This window comes from Zosterops lateralis (assembly GCF_965231275.1).
Source record: "Zosterops lateralis genome assembly, chromosome: 15".
Lineage (NCBI taxonomy): Eukaryota > Metazoa > Chordata > Aves > Passeriformes > Zosteropidae > Zosterops > Zosterops lateralis.
The window spans coordinates 15,632,314-15,653,799 of NC_139775.1; the positions used below are offsets into that span (position 1 = coordinate 15,632,314).

Sequence of the window (21,486 nt, forward strand, 5' to 3'; positions counted from 1 at the left end):
CACAGCAGAGCAGCCACGGCAGAGCAGGTATGATTCATTCCCCTCCTGCAGCACGGTTTATGTAAAGCAGCTCTGTGTAAATCTCCAGATGATCTGTGATGTGCTCCTGGCTCCTAATTAGCGATGCTTCTGCCGAGGCTTTGGGGTCTGGCAGAGGTGAGGGAGGCTGTTCACGGCTGGCAGCTCTCAGGGGGGAGGTGGGGGCTCTCAGAGCTGTCACAGCCATCCCTTCACCTGGCTGTAGCAGCTGGAGGTGGTGGCTGGCAAGTCTTGGGGGGAAAATTCAGCACCTCAAGATTGTTGGTCAACCTCTGACTCATGCATGGACTGGTTTGTCTGTCCTGCATCAGACAGATCCAGGCAGTGCCTGCCCTGGGCTGGAGAGGATCCACTCCCTGTGTCCCTGTCCCCTTGATGCCATGACCAGGGACTCACAGCAAGGCCACGCTTTCCTGAGCCCCCAGGTGGCTCCTCCAGCCCCAGCAGCCCACCCTCCCCCAGGACTCTCTCTCCTTCACCCCTAACCCTGATGACACTTGGCACATCTCCCTGTTCTCACCCACCAGCTCTTCCTGACAGCTGCTCTTGGCTTTATCCCATCTGAAGGATGCAGTGGCTGCTCCTGCCACACTTGGGCAGGTGAAAACATCCAGGTAAAGCTCCTGGGTGTGTGATTGTCCCTGTGGTGGTCATTGCAAGGGTCATGTAGTGACACCACAGAGGGACTTGGCACAGGTGCTGCTGCCTTCCTGCCTCTGTGCAGCTCATCTGGATTGTCCCAGTCCCTCATCCCTGCTGGGGCCACTTCGGGAGGGGTGGCTGTAATGGTGCAGGGAGTGTGGTGGAGAGGGAGTCAGCACAGCAGGATTCTCCAGGCAGCCCCAGATCTCAGGAGATAAACACCCCCAGCATCCTTTCAGCTGGGGCTGGAGCCCTCACCCCTGCAGGAGATGGAGATGGACAGGTGGGAAGGGGCAGGAACAGCCAAGTGTCACCGAGGAGGTGCTATAGGGACAGCAGCACCTGTTCCCACTGCCCAGCCCCATGTGTGGGTCAGCCCTGCTCACCCTGCTGTCCACACCCTGCCTGGGCAATGCAGAGCATTCCCTGTCAGTGCCCACCTCTCCCCATCCCTGAATGGGACCTCCCCCATTCCAGCTGAGCTCTGACATCAGACCAAGGGGAGGGAGGTGGTGGGGATGGAACTGGTGCTCTGTGGACACCAGGATCCCTCCTCCTCATCACCTCTTCCTCTGCCTGTGAGCGGGGGAACGCTGGGCTTTGGGTTTCTCGTTGGGATTCTTTCAAGGCAAACCTCATCCTTTACATCAAAGCAGGATTTTTTCTCAAGAATGTAAAGAATGGCCCTGGAAGGTCTGAACCGCGTTTTGCCGGGTGGGGACTGGAGAGACAAGAGCTCTCTCCAGAAATCTGTCTCCACCCCGTCCCCAGCAACAGCAATTCCATAAGCTGAAGAATAAATCAATAGCCAGTTAATGAATTGAAGATGTCTGTGTTTAAAATGTATCAGGGAAAAAAACTGTTAGCTGGTCAGGGCTGGCCTAATTGCTGTGAGGGAAGACAGGGAGCTCTCAGTTCTGAGAAACAGCTTCTCTTTTTCTCTTTCTTTGGATGTATTTTGTTTGGTTGAGGGAGAGGAGAGGAGAGGAGAGGAGAGGAGAGGAGAGGAGAGGGGAGAGGAGAGGAGAGGAGAGGAGAGGAGAGGAGAGGAGAGGAGAGGAGAGGAGAGGAGAGGAGAGGAGAGGAGAGGAGAGGAGAGGAGAGGAGAGGAGAGGAGAGGAGAGGAGAGGAGAGGAGAGGAGAGGAGAGGAGAGGAGAGGAGAGGAGAGGAGAGGAGAGGAGAGGGGAGAGGAGAGGAGAGGAGAGGAGAGGAGAGGAGAGGAGAGGAGAGGAGAGGAGAGGAGAGGAGAGGAGAGGAGAGGAGGCAGTGGCTGTGCCAGCAGCTCTCCCTGCACAGGGCTGGGATGGATGGGGATGTGCAGTGTGTTTCCCCAGCCCCTGGATGTGCTTTTCCTGGTGCCAGGGGCCGGGAGCAATGCTGGAGCCCCCCAGCTGCTGATAAGGGGTTTTGTCAGCCCAGACAGGTCCTTCAGTTGAATCCTTTTGCTCCCACACATTTCTGTTTCTTCCTCCAAAACCTCCCCAAGATGGGCTGATTTCCATGTCAGTCCTCAGGGAAGCTGTTCTGGTGTTTGGGAGGCCACAGAGGCTCCAGGATTTCTCTGGAGGAGTGTGTGGCCTTTGATCCAGCCTGCTTTGCTTCTCCCCACCAATGTGTCTCTCCAGTGCTGGCTGTCACCAGTGGGGGTCTGGGGAGGAATGCACGGCCTGGGGAGGTGATTTTGCTGCACAAGGAGCAGGACCTGGCTCTCTCAGCCTGCCAGGCTGCAGCCCCAGTTTGTCTAACCAGGACCTGTGCTGGTCCTGCCCTGCTGAGCAACCCCAGACCTGCTGCTGCTCCTCCACTTCCCACCCCAGAACTGCTGCCACCGACCCCTGGAGCCCCCTCCTTTCAGCACCGACACCTGCTGGCGCTGTGGCCCTGGAGACAGGGCTGCAGTGCCATTAACACCTCTCCTCTCCCCTCCCCAGGTCAGAGAGCAGCCTGGCTAGGTTTGCCCACCGCTTGTCGGTGAAGCAGAAGCAGGAGAAGAGAAGGAGAGCTGAGCATGGCTCGGCCGAGCTGTCTGCCTTCCGGCCCAGGTCTCTGAGCATTGAATGGTAAGAGCTGCAGGGCAGGGCTGGGGGAAGAGGCTTCTGCCTCTCCTATTGCCCTCCTGTCCCCTTTTCCCACTTGTCAAAGTGATGTCCCGTGGGACAGCACCCCTCCAAACCCCTGCACCTGCTGCAGAGGCTTCAAACCAAAATATCCCCCAGCTGCAGGTCTGTCAGGGCTTGTGGGGACAATGGGAGTGTCTGCACATAAACACACAGCCTCTGGCAACCCCCACACTGCCTGCTCCCCTTCCCTTCCCTTCCCTTCCCTTCCCTTCCCTTCCCTTCCCTTCCCTTCCCTTCCCTTCCCTTCCCTTCCCTTCCCTTCCCTTCCCTTCCCTTCCCTTCCCTTCCCTTCCCTTCCCTTCCCTTCCCTTCCCTTCCCTTCCCTTCCCTTCCCTTCCCTTCCCTTCCCTTCCCTTCCCTTCCCTTTCCCCAGGAGCACAGGGAATGAGGCTCCAGAGCAATGGGAGCTGCTGGAGGATCCATCCCCTGCTCCCTCCGTGCCCAAGGCTCCTGTGTTGGATCAGCCAGAGCTGGGGGCTGCAGGGGGGACCCTCAGCCCCCCGGGAGCTCTGGGATCTGCAGGGACACGTTCAGGGCCCCTCTGTCTCTGTCACACACCTGGAGGGAGCAGTGAGAGGGTCCCTGAGCCCCCCTGGGGGGCAGCCCCATGTCCCAGGGGGGTGCAGAGCTCGCTCCTCCCCCCCTGCTGCTGCCCCTGGTGTGACACAGGTCTCAGGGCTGTCCCCACCCGAGCAGGGAGTTGTTCATCCCGGGTTTCTGAGCTCTGGGGCAGCAGCCTTGGAAGCAGATCACAGCCCAAGAGGTGACCTGCGAAGGGTATTTAAAAGAGCTGGAAATTGCATTGCTTTCTGCTTCCTTAGATGGATAAAGGAGGGGAAAACTTAAAAAAAAAAAAAAAAAAAAAAAAAAAAAAAAAAAAAAAAAAAAAAAAAAAGAAAAATGCTTAGAAATTGCAAGAATGTCGAGTTTGGTTTTCAATTTCCCTGCTTTTTTTTGAGATCTCTCTGGTATTTATTGTGTGTTCTAACACTTCAATGTGAGACTGTGGAACCCTCCTCAAAGGCTTCCTCTATCTGTGAGGTTCCTCGAGCATCAAAGCTCACCAGGTACTAATGAACCAGACAAAGAATTCAGGATATTTGGGGACAGGCTGCTTTCTTCTCTACTTACACAACTTTGCTAAGAGGATGTTCATGAGGAAACCTGGTCTGCAGTTTGTCCCTCCCAAAGAGACAAAATATGTGAATTTGCAACGTAGCAAATAGGGAAACAACAAAGAGCTCATTAAAAACAACCAGAATTTGTCTTTATTCATAACAAAAAAAGCACGAGGAGCCAGCAGCAAATCTCTTTTCCTCTCTAAATGTGTCTTTGAAGCCCCCGGGTCCCAGTTTAGCCCTGTTGGGGGATATTTGTGGCACACTTCTCCCCACTCCACGGTTTTCCTGGGGGAAACCATCTGTCTTGCTTTTGGCAAAGCACCTTGTGCAGCAGCCACTCTCAGCAGTGGTAGATGATGCTCTTTTAGAGGGATTTTTGCAGAGCAGCCTGGAAATGAGCTCTGGGTGAGGAGAGGCCGCCTGTGCCATCACAGCAGAGCTGGGGGACAGAGCTGGTGTCCCCATCCTGCAGGGACACAGCCAGGCAGGGCTCCCACCCTGTGCTGAGGGTTTTATCCCATCCTGCAGGGACACAGCCAGGCAGGGCTCCCACCCTGTGCTGAGGGTTTCATCCCATCCTGCAGGGACACAGCCAGGCAGGGCTCCCACCCTGTGCTGGGGGTTTTATCCGTGGTTTAGGGATGTTTTGAGCTGGATCAGACATCACCCTGACAGCCAGGACAGGGTGGGTCAGGCTGCTGGAGCTCAGGGCAGGGCACAGAGGAGGGGTTTAACCCTCAGAGGGTCACAGTGATGAGGGTGGCAGTGGGCTGAGGACCCTGCCTGCTCTCATCCATCTCACAGGTCCTCAGAGAGGCATTTGGAGATTTTTTTCCAGCCTTCTCTGCAGCCATGACCTGCTGAGGGATCTCCTGGCCTTTTCCTTGGTGTGAAACAGCTTTTCTCTGTACCTCAGCAGGGATCTCTGCTCAGCACAGCAGGACCAGCATCCTCAGTTAGTGCCTCCAAACCATCCTGGGCTGCAGGTCAGGGTGCTCCTCAGAGCTCTGGCTGGTGGGGAATTCGGCTCCTATCCTGGCAAACATCCTGGCAAACATCCTGGCAAATCTCCAGATGCCCAATGTGCCTTCCAGAGCAAATACACCCCTGCATCAAATCTGTCTGTATTCACAACCCAGGGTTACCACTGCTCCTTTTTACCTGCCTTGGTGCAGGGTGAACACCCACACTGTGTGTGACTCCCCCACGGGCAGGAGAGGCAGGGAAGAGTCATGGACCATGTTTTCCCAAATCAGCAGCTCCTGAGATTCCTGCCCATCCTGACCCCAAGGCTTGAAGGCAAAGGACAATTTCTCAACCTGCTGTTGCCAAGGAGGAGGTAGAAAAGCGTGACATCATCCCTGCTCTTTGCTTTGAAAAGCTGGGTGTCAGTCTGGGGGCAAGGATTAGAGTTTCCTGCTTGAAACTCCTACCAAAGCATTGTCAGTACAATCCATCCCCACGCAGAACAGGCTGAGTTTTCAGTGTTTTCCAGTGTTCCCAATTACTCAGGTGCTCAGGTAGGGGTGGATGGAGCTGAAGTACAAGAGAAGGAGCTGCACAGGGTCACAGAGTCTGCCTGACAGGACAGGGACAGGACACTGCTGCCTTCACCTCCCCTTGGCATTCTCCAGGAGCCCTGGGCCAGGAGGTGCAGTCCTTTGCTGCCACAGTGAATGAGGGGCTGGGTGTCCTGTGCTGCTGCCCAGCCCAGGGATGCTCCCTGTGGGGAAAGATATATCAGGAAGGATTTATTAATATGATTGTATGGTAATAAATACTGCAGATGTAAAACCTGAGTGAAATAGGAATGAAAGCCAGTTTGGAGATGTGAGCATGGCAGGCAGAAAGACAGTGATGAGCTAGAGATGGGTTGAAAGACAGAAAAACAAAAGACTCAGGAATGTTGCCTTTCCACCCTGCAAAGTCATCAGGGAACAAGGGCATAAGAAAGGAGTCTATAGAGTTTAGAATATAAAATGACATGGTGATGTAGCAGTTCTTATAGGCTGCAGGCAAAGTCTGTAGGTTTTGTATCTTGCACGGGTTGGTCACTGCAAATTAGAATATTCAACACAAAAAGAGATAGAATGGATTGGAACAAGGTGATCGCTCTCTTGGCCTGAACTCTCTTGCCTCTCCCCTTTTCCCCCCTACTCTCTCTTCTCTCTCTCTCTCCCCATTCTCTCTTTAGGGCTTTGCTCCAGCCCAGGCTGGTGGCTGAAGGCAAAGCCCTCTTTACCCACCACCCTTGGAATAATAAACCCCCGTGTCTCTAGAACATCTCAGCTCTGCAGAGTTCCTTGTCCCTGCCATCCACGGAAATTTCTACAGCTCCCAAGGCAGGTCTCAGGGTGCCTGTGTCCACCAGAGCACATCCCAGTGGCTCAAGGCTCCTGTTCTCCCAGCACAAGGCAGCTCTATTGCCATGGCACGTGTGCCTGTGCTGCACCAGGCCAGGGGAGCACAGCCCTGATCCCCAGCCTGTTAGTTCCACTTATTAAAAACAAAATTGCTGGGGGGGGGAAGGGAGAGAAGGCAGAGAAAAAACTGAAGTATTGAGAAAACACTTCTTTCATTCATACGTTGTTTACCGAAATAAATACTTCATTATTAGGCCCTTTTTTAGGGTATTTTTTTTAAAGCTGCTGCCACAAAGTCCCCAGTGTTCGGGGCTGTGAATGTGCTGGATCACCTCAGCCCATGGTGCCGGTGTCCTGCTGCTGGGGGGGGCTGGAGAGGAGATTTCCCAGTCTTTGGGAGAAACCTGGGGGCTGGTTTTGCCCAGGTCTGCTGGATCCCTTGTCCCCTTTGCTGGATGGTGTGTGCTGGGTCACCACGGCAGCTTGTGCTGCAAATGAGGCAAAACCTGGTGACTGAGGCAAGGAGGGATTTGGGATTTCATTTATTAAAGCTCTGCTTTCTGTGGTCTCTGGTCCTAATCTGGCTCCCAAGCCTAAATAGCACAAGGCTACTAAAGCCCACCACATTCTGCTGTTGGGGTGAGAGCTGGTGATTCCCATGGAGACCTCACACTGTCCTACAGCAATGCCAAAACCCCAAATATCCCTGTTCTCCCCACTCAGAACGAGCTGAGGCCTCCTCTCCTCCAGTGCCTGTTACCTGAGATATTCTCCACATTTATCTTCCCTCTTAGGTGAGGGTTAATCCAATGGAAGGGCTGCGACCCCTGTTTTGCTCCTGTGTGGGCAGAGCTGGGAGCCTCTGTTCCCTCTCATCAGCTCCATTGCTCATTGGGGTTTCAGCCCTGGCAGCTTTGTCCTCCTGAAATCTTTTTGTCCCTTTCTTTTCCTTTCTAGCTCAACTCTGCTTCTCCTTCTTCTGTTTGTTCCTGGACTCGCTTTCCCCCCGCGCCGCTTTTCCAATTCTTGTTCTCCCTGATTTCCCTCTGTTTTCTTCCTCCTTGCTTACTCACTGCTTTTTCTCTTTGGGCTCCTGGCGCTCTCCCTGTCAGCCAGTCTCACTGGTTGGAGTAGCCAATTCCCATGGCAGCTCAGGAAAAATGCAGCACATTCCTGTCTCCCCTCGTGCCGTTATCTCGGTTCTGCTCCTTGGCTGCCCACCACGGGCTGGAGTGGTGCTGGCAGCAGTGTCTGTGCTTGGAGACAGGCGGCCCAGCCCTGCCTGGGGCTTGTTTTCCTGCCTGAGCCCTGGATCCCAGCTCCTCGCTGCCCAAATCTGGGATGTGCAGGGAGCTGCCACCGTGCAGACCACACAGAGCCGGGTGGAAGGTGCCAAGCCAGCAGGAGCCACCAGACACAGGGACCTGGCTGGGACTGTCTGGTCAGTGGAGGTGTCACCCATGACTGCCTTGTGCTTTGGGAGTGATTGTGAAGAAGTTTTTTTAAGGGAGCGATTTTTATGGAAGTTATTTGAAGTGTCATAGTGAAATATTTTTCCTCTCCGAGTGGTCTCGGGTGGTGTGGAGGTTCTCCCTGCTGTGGAAGTGCCTCCCAGCATTGGTGCTGTCACTGCTGTGGGCAAACAGCCAGATGACCTGTCCCCATCCATGGGGTCCTCACCTCCTGGCACAGAGCGCTGTGGTCCTGATGGAGCTGCAGGGCTCGGGGGAGTGCAAATGATCCATCCCCCTGCTCCTGCTCTCTGCTATTGCACAGCTCACTGAGAGCCTGGTGCTGTTCCCACAGCTGTCCACAGTTGTGTGGGACTGTCCCCAGGACTCTCTGACATTTGTCCCTTTGCCAGTCAGCCGGCACAAAGTGAGTTGTCATCGACTTTTCGGAAGGCAAAGAGTAGCAGCACCAGGAAGGCGGCGGGCTCGGAGCTCCTCCAGGTTCCGAGATGTCTCACTCCAGAGAAGTCTTGGAGCTCTTTCTCTTCCCAGACCAGGAAGCCTGAGCGAGGGAAAACAAGGAGAATGAGGCCCTGAGGTTTGCAGTGGAAGGGGAGGAATGGCTGGGAGCTCTGGGGGCATGGGGGAGCAAGGGGATGATGCTCTGGACAGGCTGAGCCCCGAGTTGGCAGCACTGCCTGGGGGTGACCAACCCTGCCCAGAGCACCACTGCCCCCAGCGAGGTGACACAGAGCCCCAGCCCTGTCTGAGGTGACACAGAGCCCCCAGCCCTGAGATGACACAGAGCCCCCAGCCCATCTGTGCCAGCCCTGAGGTGACACAGCCCTATCCGAGGTGACACACAGCCCCCAGCCCTGAGGTCACACAGCCCCCAGCCCTGAGGTCACACAGCCCCCAGCCCTGAGGTGACACAGCTCCAGCCCTGTCCAAGGTGGGACACAGCCCCTGCCTGGCTGTGCCATCCTGTCCGAGGTGACACACAGCCCCAGCCCTGAGGTGACACAGACCCCCAGCCCTGAGGTGACACACAGCCCTGAGGTGACACACAGCCCTGAGGTGACACACACAGCCCATCCCGGCTGTGCAGAGCTCCCGGCCAGGCCGGCGCGGTGTTGAAACGAAACGCGAGGCGCTTTGTCTCAACTGGGAGCGCTTTAAGCCCTCGCCCGGGAACAATGGCCAAGCCATGGGGTCATTTGTTCTGGTATTTCAGCAGCTCCTGATGATTTATGGCATGTTTTGTTCTGCTGCTTGTCTTAGCTTCCCCCTCTCCACCCTCCCCATCTCCATCCCTTCTCCATTTCAGCTCCTCCTCCCCCTGCTCCCAATTCCCCTAATAGCTGTGGAGCCTCTGTGCCTTGTGAACTCATGGTGTCTGTGACTTATTGAATTAGCCGGGTGGGAGCTGCACTTCCACCCTGAGCCGGGCTGTCCTGGGATGTCCAGGGAGACTCTCACCCTGTCCTGGGATGTCCAGGGAGACTCTCACCCTGTCCCGGGATGTCCAGGGAGACTCTCACCCTGTCCCAGGCTGTCCCGGGATGTCCAGGCTCCCTTGCCCGGGTCTCCATGCAGCTCCCCCGGTGTGGCAGATGGACATTGCCATCAGCAGGACACTGCAGAGTTGGTTTAGAGGCCGTAAATGTGGTCAAAGAGGAGCTGCAGCCCCAGTGAATGAGGAGGGCTCTGTGTGCAGGGACACTCCTGTGCCGGGGGCTCTGCTGGTGCTGCCATCCCCCAGCCCACCTCTCTGGGGGTGAGGTGGACACCAGTCAGGGAGTCCCAGAGCTCCTGGTGTTGAACTACACGTGGGACAATGTGGTCCAAGAGCTCGGTTGTGTCCCCAGCAGGCTGAGGATGACCATGGCCAGCCAAGAGCTCGGTTCTGTCCCCAGCAGGCTGAGGATGACCATGGCCAGCCAAGAGCTCGGTTCTGTCCCCAGCAGGCTGAGGATGACCATGGCCAGCCAAGAGCTCGGTTCTGTCCCCAGCAGGCTGAGGATGACCATGGCCAGCCAAGAGCTCGGTTCTGTCCCCAGCAGGCTGAGGATGACCATGGCCAGCCAAGAGCTCGGTTCTGTCCCCAGCAGGCTGAGGATGACCATGGCCAGCCAAGAGCTCAGTTGTGTCCCCAGCAGGCTGAGGATGACCATGGCCAGCACCTCTGGACGTGCTGAGGGAGCAGGGGGCTCACATCCCCTCCCCAGAGCTGCAGGGACAGTGATTTATTTAACAATGACTGTGAAGGACATGCTGAGGGAGGTGGGAAGGAGCGAGCCCTCCAAACATCTCCCTGAAAAGTCAGGTGAACCTCAGGAAAGCATTGAAAAGGAATCATTTCCTTGTGAACCATCACCTTTTATCCTCATTTCCCGAGCTGCCTGCAGGCAGGCAGAGGCTGGAGGGGCACAGCTGGTCCCTGTGGGGCTGACACGGGGCTGACACGGGGCTGACATGGGGCTGACATGGGGCTGACACGGGGCTGACACGGGGCTGACATGGGGCTGACATGGGGCTGACACGGGGCTGACACGGGGCTGACATGGGGCTGACATGGGGCTGACACGGGGCTGACACGGGGCTGACATGGGGCTGACATGGGGCTGACACGGGGCTGACACGGGGCTGACACAGTCCTGCAGCCAGCCCCAGCCCAGAGGCAGCTCTGGCAGAGGAGCCTCTGTCCTGCAGCTCTGCTCCTGCTGCCTGTGCTGCCAGCAGGGAGCCAGGAGCATCCTATGGTGCAGATGGGAAGGGAGAGATCTTGTCCCTCCTCTCCTGCTGCCCTCTGGGAGCCCAGTTTTCCTCCTCTCCTCAGGAGAGGCAGCTCAGTTTGTGGTTACAGTGAGGCTGGAGAGGTTGGGAGCAGAGTGAGGCTGGAGCCCCTCTGTGCTGCCACAGGCTCCAGCAGGTCCAGCACTCTCAGCCCCATTTGTTTCTCATGTCACTGCACTGGGAGAAATTGAGCCCTCTGGGGAAGCAGCAGAAGGAAAACGTTCAGAGAAGACTGATGTCCAGGTTTTCCCTTCCTGGGACCAGAGCCCTCAGCCAGATCCCTTCCTCTCTGAGAGCACAGGCAACAAATAACACTTAAAAGGGAAATATAAAATATTGTACTGATTTGGTGCTCCGGCCTCTTCCCTCTGCTGGTGGCTGATACCTCCAATAAGATAATTTCTCAGTCCATTACCTCCAGCACCCTTTAATTTCTCTTAGATACCCCAATTGCCTGATTTATTTTTTTTTTTTTTTAATTGTCATCATCCCTCTGGCATTTCCCATGGCCAGGATCTGCAAAGCAGGATGGGGGCCCTGGTCCCTGCTGAGGAGGAGTGTGGAGGATGCTCTTCATCCTGCAGGATCTCCACTGGTTCTTCTCCATGGACGTGCCTCTGCCTGGACGGTGCCAGTGGATTTCCACAGCAGGAAACCCGAGCTCCAGGGATGTACTGGGGGAATTGCAGAGATGTCACAGTCCTCGATGTGAAAAGGAAACCTCATGAGTATCTAAATCTCAGTGCAGAGGTAATCTGGGGAGATGCAGGCAGGTAGAATCTTAACCTGAATTCTTTGGGGTTTAAATGTCACTGTGTGCCCTGGAGTTGTAGAATGCTCACTCCCCTCTGTGCTGGAGCCATCAGCCTCCCTGTGTCACTGAAGTCCTGAGGGAGTGACCCATCAGAGCCTGCTGGGAGGTAAATCCCTGCTGTCCCAGCCAAGGACCAGCCCCAAGGGCAGAGACTGGGCTGTGGTCCCAGGAGGGGCTGCTCTGCCTCGGGAACTCCCTGGGAAATGGGACCAGGTAGAGGCAAAGGTTTGGTGGACCAGGTGGGGGCAAGGCTCAGCTTCTTCAGGACCTGCCCTGTGCCTTGTCCCTGCCTGTGCCCCATCCTCCTGCTCCATCCTCCCTGCCCGAGCCAGGCTCCAGAGCCAAGCCCTGCTGTGCCCAGGGCTCTGTGCAGACAGGACCTGGATTGGGTTTCCCATGCCCTGGAATCCCTCAAAGCACCGGGCCAAGTCCTGGGAATTCAGGAGGCTGGTTCTGAGCATAGATAAGCTGCTGTGACATTTAGTCAGTGCTCCTGCTCTCCCTGGCTGTGCCTGCTGCTGTCCAGCCGGGGTGTGAGGGGAACCTCAACACTGAGCACACTCGTGGAGTGAGGAGCTGGAATTCCCTCATCTCTTCCCAAGTGGAAGATGGATTCTGCCAAGAGATCTCATCCTCCCAGCACAGTCCTGGCCCTGCTCTGCCCTGGTCATGAGCTCTGGAAAGCTCATGGCAGGCAGGAAAGTTTTGCTCCTGGAGCAGAGCTCAGCTGGGGTGAACTTCACATGAACTCAAAGTTTCTTTGGCCGTTTCCTTTGCTGATGATGCAGGTCAGGACCAGGATCAGGATCCTGCACGGCACAGGGATCCACGGCTGCTTTCCTCGTGCACCAGCACAGTCACTTCATCCTTCTGAAGCACAAGGGCAGCTCCAATCTCTGCTCTCTGTGACCAGGGACAGGACCAGGGAACAGCTGGAGCTGTGCCAGGGGAGGTTTAGGCTGGATCTCAGGGAAAGTTTCTTCCCCCAGAGGGTTCAGGCACTGCCCAGGCTCCCCAGGGAATGGGCACAGCCCCAGAGCTCCAGGAGGGTTTGGACAGTGCTCTGAGGGATGCCCAGGGTGAGATTGTTGGGGGGTCTGTGCAGGGCCAGGGGTTGCACTTGTGACCTTTGTGGGTCCCTCCCAGCTCTGGTGCTCCAGGATTCTGTAATTAATTCTTGGTGTGCAGGCAGGAACAGCAGCAGGCAGATGGAACAGTTCCTGTGTCCCACTGGGACTGTGCTGCTGTAACCTGTGCTCTCCCTGCTCCCAGGGGATGGTGGGCACCCCATGGCAGCACCAGGGCTTTGGTGTCTGCTCAGGGTCACCCAGAGGGTCTGTGAGAGATTAAATCCCCCTCCTCTTGATGCTCTACACTTTCCTGCTGCAGGCTGAACTTTCTCCTTTTTTTTTTTTTTTTTTTTTTTTTTTTTTTTTTTTTTTTTTTTTTTTTTCCCCAATTTTCAGCAGAAGATTGGGGAAAAATGGTAGCTTTGCCAAGTTCTATTTTTTTTCCCCTCCTGTCTCTTTCTTTGAGGGCTTCTGTGTCTCCACTCTTTGAAAAAAAAAAAAAAAAAAAACCTTGAAATTTGGCAGGGACGCTGCATTCCTGCTGGAACTCAACATGGATTTGGTCAGATGGTTAGCCATGAGGAAGTGTGGCTGCCTGAAGGGGCTCTTCAGGGACCAGCTGCTGGTGTCCCCATTTCCAAAGGCACTCTGGCCACTCTGTCCTGCCATCCCTTTCTGCAGGGACACCTCCTTGCCCACACAAGTCCAGGAGTGGTGGCTGAAGGAGCTGTTTCCCAATAACAACTCTCAAAAGCAGTTTACCCAAGGCAGTGCTGTCTTTGTCCCCATTTCCCACTCCTGGCACTGGCTGTGGGTATCACCTGCCCCTCACCCTCAGCAGAGAGAAGGAGCAGAGCTTGGGCAGTGCCCTGAGGGGAGGAGAAGCTGAGGAAAAGCTCCTGTGGTGTGAGACCTGGGAAAAGGTGTTTGCAGACCTGCCTGTGCCATGGCTGAGCTCAGCAGCATCACATCCATGCAGGGACAGAATCACAGAATCATCACAGCTGGGAAAGACCTTCAAGGCCATCAAGTCCAGGCTGAGCAGGCCCTGGTAGCTGGAGGTGACCCCTATGGTTTTCAAAATTCCTCTTTTATATTAGAGTGGAAATTTTTTCTCATTGCTGTCCTGGGGGGCTTTGGAAATTCCTCCGCAGACACTGTTATCTTCAGCTGGGCTTTCTCTACTTGATGGTATTTCAGAGCTCTGTGCAGAGAGGGGAGCGATACACGAGCTGGGGAAGCTCTGGTGTGATGAAGAAGGCAAGCCCCAGCTGGAAGGAGGCCCTGCTGGTGGTTACAAGAGTGTTTAGGCACTTGTAGGGTGTTTTGTAGCAAAATAGTGGGAAAAACTGCCTTCTCCTCTCAGACTGCAGGCTTTGGACCCTGACTCCACAGGGACACTGCTGTAGTTGGGGGGCAGGGACCCAACCCCTCTGGTGTTGCTCATGGGTTGGGTGGTGCTGGCACAAGAGAAGTGGGGTGGGCAGAGGAGATCCCAGTGAGATCAGGAGATCCCAGTGAGATCAGGAGATCCCTGTTCTGGAGCAAACCGGGAGCAAATCCTGGCCCAAAGCCGTGCCAGGTGAGGGGTTTGCCAGGCTGGGACGTGCTGGTGCAGGGAGATCCCGGGGGGGTGGCTGTTCCTGGTGGCCGTGGCAGGGACAGCCTGTGGGCAGTGCCCAGCTCTGCAGCCTGGCTCCTGCTGGGCGCCTTCCAGCGGGAAGAGTTCCTGACTGCAGTAACACTTCCCAGCTGGGCAGCAGCTCTGGAGCCGGGCGTGGGCGTCTGTCTGCTCTTCCATTGTGCCTTGGCCAGGCTTGTCTCCTCCTCCCCGCCGAGATCAGTGGCTCTGGGCTCCCTTTGTAACCCCTTTGGGTGCAGCTCTGCCAGGATTCAGCCTGGATTCCGTCAGAATGCCAGTCCTGTCTGGCTGGGTGTCTTTGGGTGGGATGATGGAATGGAGGTGGGTTCCCACCAGAAGGAACATCCCAGTGATGGGCCGGAGGAGTGGGAAGGACGGGTGAGGTGGAGGTGGCTGAGGATGGAGCCCAGCCATAGGCATGGGGGAGTGAGCTCAGGTGGACCCCCACAAGACCTTCTTGGGCCATTTTTCTACCATTTGATGGTTCTGGAGGAGAGCTGGTTTCTGCGGGAGGCACATCCCCGGTGGCACGTCCTTGCCGGGGGCACCAGGTGGCGCAGGAGGTCAAAGGATCCGGTTCTCTGCAGGTCTGGGTCAAAGGGACTGGCTCCCACTGCTGTGATGAGTGTGCCGGTCTCAGCCCCCAGCAGGCAGAGCTGTGCCCCCAGGCCAGGCCAGCCTCAGTCCCAGGGCGAGGGAAGGGGATGGGGCTCCCTGGAGCTCTGTTTGCAGCAGAACCTGGAGCTCACCCAACCTCTGAACCATAATGGGGGGCTGAGTGAGGACCCCACCATGCCAGGAAAAGGCACAGGGATGTTCTCATGGGGAGAGCCCTGGTGGTGTCAGGGGGGTGAGGAGACAGTCAAACAACACCCTGGGGTGAGGCCATGACAAAACATGAAATCCCTCTGGCACAAGGTCAAGCTCTCTTGGGCACAGGCAGGTGAGTGCTTCCTCCCGGCTCCTGGAAGCTCCTGGGCTTTTTGGTGTGGTGCAGGTACATGTCAGCAGCCCTCAGAGCCGCTGGGACACTGCCATCCCAGCCTCCTTCCTCCTCCCAGTGGAACAGCCTCCGGCTCCATGGGCACTGCCCTCCTCCCTCCCCAAAAGTGTGTCAGAACCCAAGGAAGGGGACAGGACCAGACCAGTGAGTGTGACCTGACATCCCTTCTCCTCCTCCCAGCTGTGCATCCCTGTGCTGAGCATCCCCCTCCTGCTCCTGTGGGATCCCAAGTGGGCCCCCGTGAACCCCCAGGGGATACTTTTCCTCCCTTCCTTTGCTTTCAGTGATCTTTGATTTCAGTTGTCGCATGACTCAGCTCCTGCATTTGATCCCCCGGAGCGGGGTTTGCACACATGCAGCTGTGGCAGGAGCGCTGCTCATTCCTGCCAGGCCAGCCTGGGATAGGGTTTCCTCCTGACACAGGGGCAGCAAGTCCCCGTGGCTCATCTCCTTCCCCACGTGGAGGTCTGATTTAAACACGGTGGTGTTAATGGCTTGAAGGTGTCTCCCAGAGCTCTGCTGATCCTGCTCCAGCATCTTGGGCTTGGGAGATCTTGTGGCAGGACAGGAGTGGGGCAGAGCAGGTGCACTCTGGTCCCTCTCTCTGCCCACCCAGCCCTACCTGCAAAGGTCTGGCTGGTTGTTGGTGCTGGGAGCATCAGGCACATTTGGGTGTGGGGCTAAACACTGGTTTTCTGGCAGTGGGTGTGGGACAGGGTCAGTGGAAGGCAATCCCACACAGTTCCCATGAAGGGCAGTCTGGGCACTGACCTTTAGCTGCTGCCCCTTCTTTGCTGCCTGTTCTCTGTGAGCAGCTTTGGGCTGGAGCAGCTCCTGGCTCAGCAAGGGGCAGCCAGCAGGGGTTCTGAGCTCCCTCTGGGGTGCTGGGCTCCCTGTCTTAGGGGGCCTGGCACAAGGACAAGGTCACAAACCCCTGCAGAGGTTTGCAGGGAACAGGAGTTTGCAGAGAACAGGGGTTTGCAGGGAACAGGGGTTTGCAGCGTGCAGGGATTTGCTGGGCACAGACATTTGTAGGACATGGGTTGTCTGGGGACAGCATTTTTCAGGGGACAGGGGTTTTCAGGGGACAGGGGTTTTCAGGGGACAGAGCTTTGCAGGGGACAGGGATTTGCAGGGGTTTGCAGGGGCAGGAGTTCACAGGGAACAGAAGTTTGCAGGGGACAGGGATTTGCAGGGTGGCTGCAAGCTCCCACCGAGCCAGGCCCCAGGGCTGTGTGCTTGGCTTTTGGCACTGCAGTTCTGGCTCTGTCTGCCTCCTCCCCGACAGCGCCAGGGATTTTGGGTGGTCACAGGGCTGTGATCACAACCAGCCCTGCCTGTCGTGTCGTGGGTACCTGGCACCAGGCTGACCACACTGGGCTTCCCCAGGAACTTTGATCGTGGCTCAGGGCAGCCTGTCCTGCTCTGTCCTGTCTCCATCAGGTTCCAGTTAAAACCAAATGCATTCTCCAGCCCGAGCTGCACAGCCGTTTGAGCCCTTCCAAAAAAACGAAACAAATACCCACGGACTGCAATTCGAATTGCAGCTCAATTAGGGCTTGTTCCCAATACGATCATAAAACCTCCAGTACGAAAACAAACAACCCGACCAAACCACATCCAAGCCTGACAGCATCCTCTGGAATGCCTTTAAAATAACAAGGAGGGCAGGGGGAAGATGAAAGCGGCGTGGCCAGCGGGAAGGAGGCTCTCTGGGCCCATGGGGCAGCCTGGAGCTGGGCTGAGCAGGTGTGGGGCAGCGCGTTTTGGGGATGGGGAGAGCACTGAGGTGATGGAGACGCGCTCGGTGGGTACCACAGAGATGCGGGCTGGTGTGGGAGCGATGAGCATCACAGAAATGGGACAGCCTGGGGGCCCAGGGTTTGGCTGCTGGAAGAGGAAGCCCTAGAGGTGGTTTGGAGCGCGGTGGTTGCTCTGGGAGCAGCACGGGGGGAGCACAGGCCGGGGCTGGAATGCGCGTCCCGCGTTACCCTGGCGCGCACCGCGTCCAGCCACTCTGGTGCCGCGCCTCGGGTTTCACGGCGGACCTTAAACCCGGCCATATTTAGCGTGAGCCTCTCCGGCCTGTCAGGGAGGGGGGAAAGCAGCCGCAGCACGACTAATAAAAAAAAAAGAAAAAAAAAAATTAAAAAAAAAAATAAAAGCCAAACAAAAACAATGTAATTAAAGAGACTCAGCACTGTGTGTTCCCATAGCAAGAACATTTACCCAAGACTTCCTCGCTCGGATACTTAATGTCAAGCAGCAATTAAAGGCTGGCTTTGTGGCGCGGCAGCGAGAAAAAAGAGGTTTGCCCTGGCCTGGAGATGGGAGCCCGGGGCTGAGCCATCCCCGGTGCCGGTGGGATGGGAGGGACAGGCGGGTTTTGGCACTGGGAGGTGCCCCAGGGAGGTGTGAGGGTCACACAGGGATGCTGCACCCCCAGCAGCCCTCCCCAAGCCCTTCAGGCAGGGCAGAGATGCTCTCAGTCCATAGTGAACAGACCACACAACTCCATCCCCAGTTTGGGGAGTTTGGCAGCGCAGAAGCAGAAAAGTGGATTTTCTAGGTAGGAAACTCTGGGCAGGACACACAGGAGCTCTGCTGGGGTAAATCCTTGTGAAAACAGTAAAATAAGCAGAGCTTGGCTGGGTGTAGGAGCTTCCAGCATCTCCTTCCTGACTGAGATCTGTGGATGGGGACTGTGTGAGGCTCTGAAGTGTTGAGTCTCCTCCTTCAAGGGATAGTTCAGGGTGCCAGGAGCCAGGCTGTGCCCACTGGTGTCCCCTTCACTGCAGCCCAAGGTGGTGCTGACGGGCTGCTGAGGCAGTCACTGTGCAGAGTCCCCAGGGAGAGGTGTCCCCGTGGCCTGGCAGGGCTGTGTGAGCTGTGTGTGCCCTGGGCACGGCAGGGACAGTGGCACTCTGTGCTGGCAGTGCCTGCCTGGCAGCATCCCTGACCCTGATGGCACAGGGACACTGCAAATCAAAGTCTGATTTGGGGTACGTTTTAACGGGCATTGAACCACAAGAGCCTTCTGGTCTCACTTTTAAGCAGTGAACAGGAGGTCTGATTTAAAAAAAAAAAAATAAAGCAAAGCAAGAAGTGGCAGCATTGTTGTATTGCAGCAGAGTTTGCTCAAGCGTCTCCCCTCCCTTCCTCCCCAAAGGCACTGCTGGGCCTGCAGCAGTGGGGTGTTTTATGGGGCTCTGTCAGCGAGTGATCTACTTGGTTGGCTCTGAATCTCCCTCAGAGTCCTGAAGTCTCCCTCTTTCCCAAACTCAGCCTTTGATTTAAGAGGGAGATGGTGGTGGGGATGAGACATTTGAGGAGGCTCTTTCGTGCTGTGCCAGGGGACGTGGCTGTGCCTCAGGAGGACCCTGCCTGCCCCCAGGCAGCCCTGGGCTGTGGGGTCTGCTGTGTCCAGCCTGTGTGAGCCCCTTCTGCCACGGCTGAGTGAGGACTGGACCAGGGCTGGGGGTCCTTGCCATGTGCTCCCAGCACAGTTATCCCCCAAAGGGTGCAAAACCCCTCTGAACTGGGAATAGCCTGGATGGAATGCTCAGAGGGGAAATGCTCCAAGGGGGAAATGCTCCTCCTCATCCCCTGGAGAGGTGCAGGGCTCTGGGCACTGCTGGATATTGCAGATCTCACCCAGGATGTGCTTTTCATTCGGGCACCGAGCTGCTGGCAGTCAGCTTTCCATGGCAGAGAGGCATTTCCATTTCCAGGGTGGGCTGTGTGTCCACGGGGGTGTTCTCTGCTGCCACAGGCCAGGAGCCCCTCGGGCAGCACAGACTGTGCCCAGTGTGGGGACAGCAGGGACCCTGTGCTGCCACTCAGGAGGCTCTGCACTGACCCAGGGCCCTGACACCACGCTGAGCTCCTCCGTGCATTTGGGGTTTAACAGCACTGGGCTTCTGGAGCTCCAACAAAAATGTCCTGGCAGGAGCAGCATCTATATAAGTTACTTGTTATTGCTAAACAAAGGAGGCATGCTCGCTTCGGCTCCACTCAAAACAAAACCCAGCAGGTTTGCCAAGTGAGGGAGAAAAGAGAAAAGCTGGAGGAAACAAACAAACAAACAAAACAAATAAGCAAACAAACAAACAAACAAAGTCTGCTTTGGTGCCTTTCCCCAGACCCAGGTTTCAATAAGCAAGTGGATTTTCTAGGCACAGAGATGTTCCCATGGGACAGGAGTGTTTTGCTGCATGGCCAGGTCACTGCACAGCACCCAAATGCCTTGGTGGTCTGCACAGCCCAGGGTGGGTGACTGCTGTGCCTGCTGCTCCACGAGCCCTGCTGCCTTGCAGGGATGCCAGTCGTGGCATTTGCTCCTAGTTCTGAGCGTGCTTTTTGGTGGGTTATGAAATCCCACTCTTTGGAAGGGCTCCCCTACTCATGTTCCATTTTTAATCCGGCCTCTATTTTGCCAGCCATGAAAAATTGCTTATGCTTGGGCAAAAGGAGTGGAAAATCCAAACGCATCAGCAGCTCCTCTTCATGCTGGACACAGCACTTCTTGTTCCTGTCCCCACGGCTGCAGAGGAGCTGCTCTGAGTGTTGGTCTCTGCTGTGGAGTGTTGGTGTCGCGGTGCCCATGGGCACAGTTGTGAATTCCTGCTGCACAGGGGTGAGCGTGGCCCTGGACATGGGTCAGGCCAGGTGTGTTCAGGTGTGGAGAGACCTCTCACACTCAGGTTTTTCTCTCAGGAAATACCTGTATGGTGATCTTGCCACTTAATCTCATAGGACTGTAACAGCTCAGGTTGGAAGGGACCTTAAAGCCCAACTCATTCCACCCCCTGCCATGGGCAGGGACACCTTCCACTATCCCAGGCTGCTCCAAGCTTCATCCAGCCTGGCCTTGGACACTTCCAGGGATCCAGGGGCAGCCACAGCTGCTCTGGGCACCCTGTGCCAGGGCCTCACCTCCCTAATGATCAAAATTTCCTTATTTATGTCTGTCCTGGTGACCTGTAGGTGACCTGTAGTGGTCACTCCTGCCTGTCCAGGTGCCCCGCTGGGCTCTGGGGGCGCAGAGCTGGGTCTGTCAGACACTGGTTCTCAGCTGGAGACTCAAAAGGGCTACACCCTTCAACAAAATGCACTTTAAATCGTGGAATTGCGACAATTATTAACACTTTTTACCAGGCCGAGATCTACAGTGTTGCCAGCATGAGCATCCAGGACAATACATTATGAACTACCCAGGGGATTTGCTTGTGTGAGATGCTGGAGGAAGGAAAAAAATGAAGGTGCCTTGTGCTCATCCATCCTCATGTGCTTTTTAAAAAGGAAAACCACCTCTATTGCATTGGTTCCCTGAGACAAAATCATACTAACAATCACTAAGGTTGGAAAAAACATTTAAGGTCGTGAAATCCAACAATTAACCCAGCACTGCCAAGGCCACCACTAGACAATGTCCCCAAGTGGCACATCCACAGAGCTTCTAAATCCTTCAGGGGATGGTGCCTCCAGCACTGCCCTGGGCAGCCTGAGCCAGTGCTGAGTCAGCATTTCAGGGAAGAAATTTCCCCTGTATCCAATCTAAACCTCTCCTTGTATAAGCTGAGGCCATTTCCCCTTGTCCTGTCCCTGTTCCCTGGGAGCAGAGCCCGACCCCCCCTGGCTGTCCCCTCCTGTCAGGGAGTTGTGCAGAGCCACAAGGTCCCCCCTGAGCCTCCTTTTCTCCAGCTGAGACCCTTTCCAGCTCCCTCAGCTGCTCCTGGTGCTCCAGCCCCTTCCCCAGCTCTGTTCCTTTCCCCGGACACACTCCACCCTTAAGGTTTTTCATGTTCTGAGAGACCCAGAGCTGACCCCAAATGGAAACGACCATCCTCAGCTCTTCTTTCCAAAGAACCTCAGCCTCTTCCATGGAGAGGGCGATGGAGTTTGCTGCTCTGTGGGTTTATGGCACTGCAAACCTGATGTCCACATCACTTCCCTGATGGTCACAGACACATCCCCCATGGCCAGAGACCTGAAGTGCTGGGGCAGGCAAAGCTCCTGCAGGACAATAATTAGCAACAAGAACCAATTGTGGCTGGGATAAATTTAGTTTAGAGATTGTTCGGGCAGAGGAAGTGGGATCTCCTCCCACTCCTCCCTGCAGGATGGGCCTTGGCCATGGGTGAGCTGGTGCTCGGCCCCTGAGGGCAGGACATCTGTAGGTGTTGTTTTCAGCTATCAGTTGCTCCAGGGCAAAGCTTAGCTCTAGATAAATCAAGACCATTTCACTGAGTCCAGATGACTCATAACCACAGGGCAGGAAGCTCTTTTATCTCGGGGGCAGCTGGTTTAATATACATAGATGTTCACTCCTGAGCCGCTGAATAATTTCCATCTCTTTACTTCTCATTAAAACCAAATCAGAGGAGGGGAAAACAGTGAGAAATTTCTCTCTGTCTCTGTGCCT

General features: G+C 55.8%; 1 protein-coding gene across 1 annotated transcript in view; it reads left to right on the forward strand.

Moving 5' to 3' along the window:
• Positions 1-21,486, forward strand: part of LOC310915650 (ankyrin repeat and fibronectin type-III domain-containing protein 1-like) — a gene marked incomplete at its 5' end in the record, with an annotated part of 162,026 nt that overhangs the window by 121,864 nt on the left and 18,676 nt on the right. Inside the window, one exon of the mRNA XM_083872708.1 lies at positions 2,614-2,742. Within this exon, the coding sequence (XP_083728834.1) occupies positions 2,614-2,742 (129 nt within the window). The remainder of the gene's footprint in view (positions 1-2,613; positions 2,743-21,486) is intronic.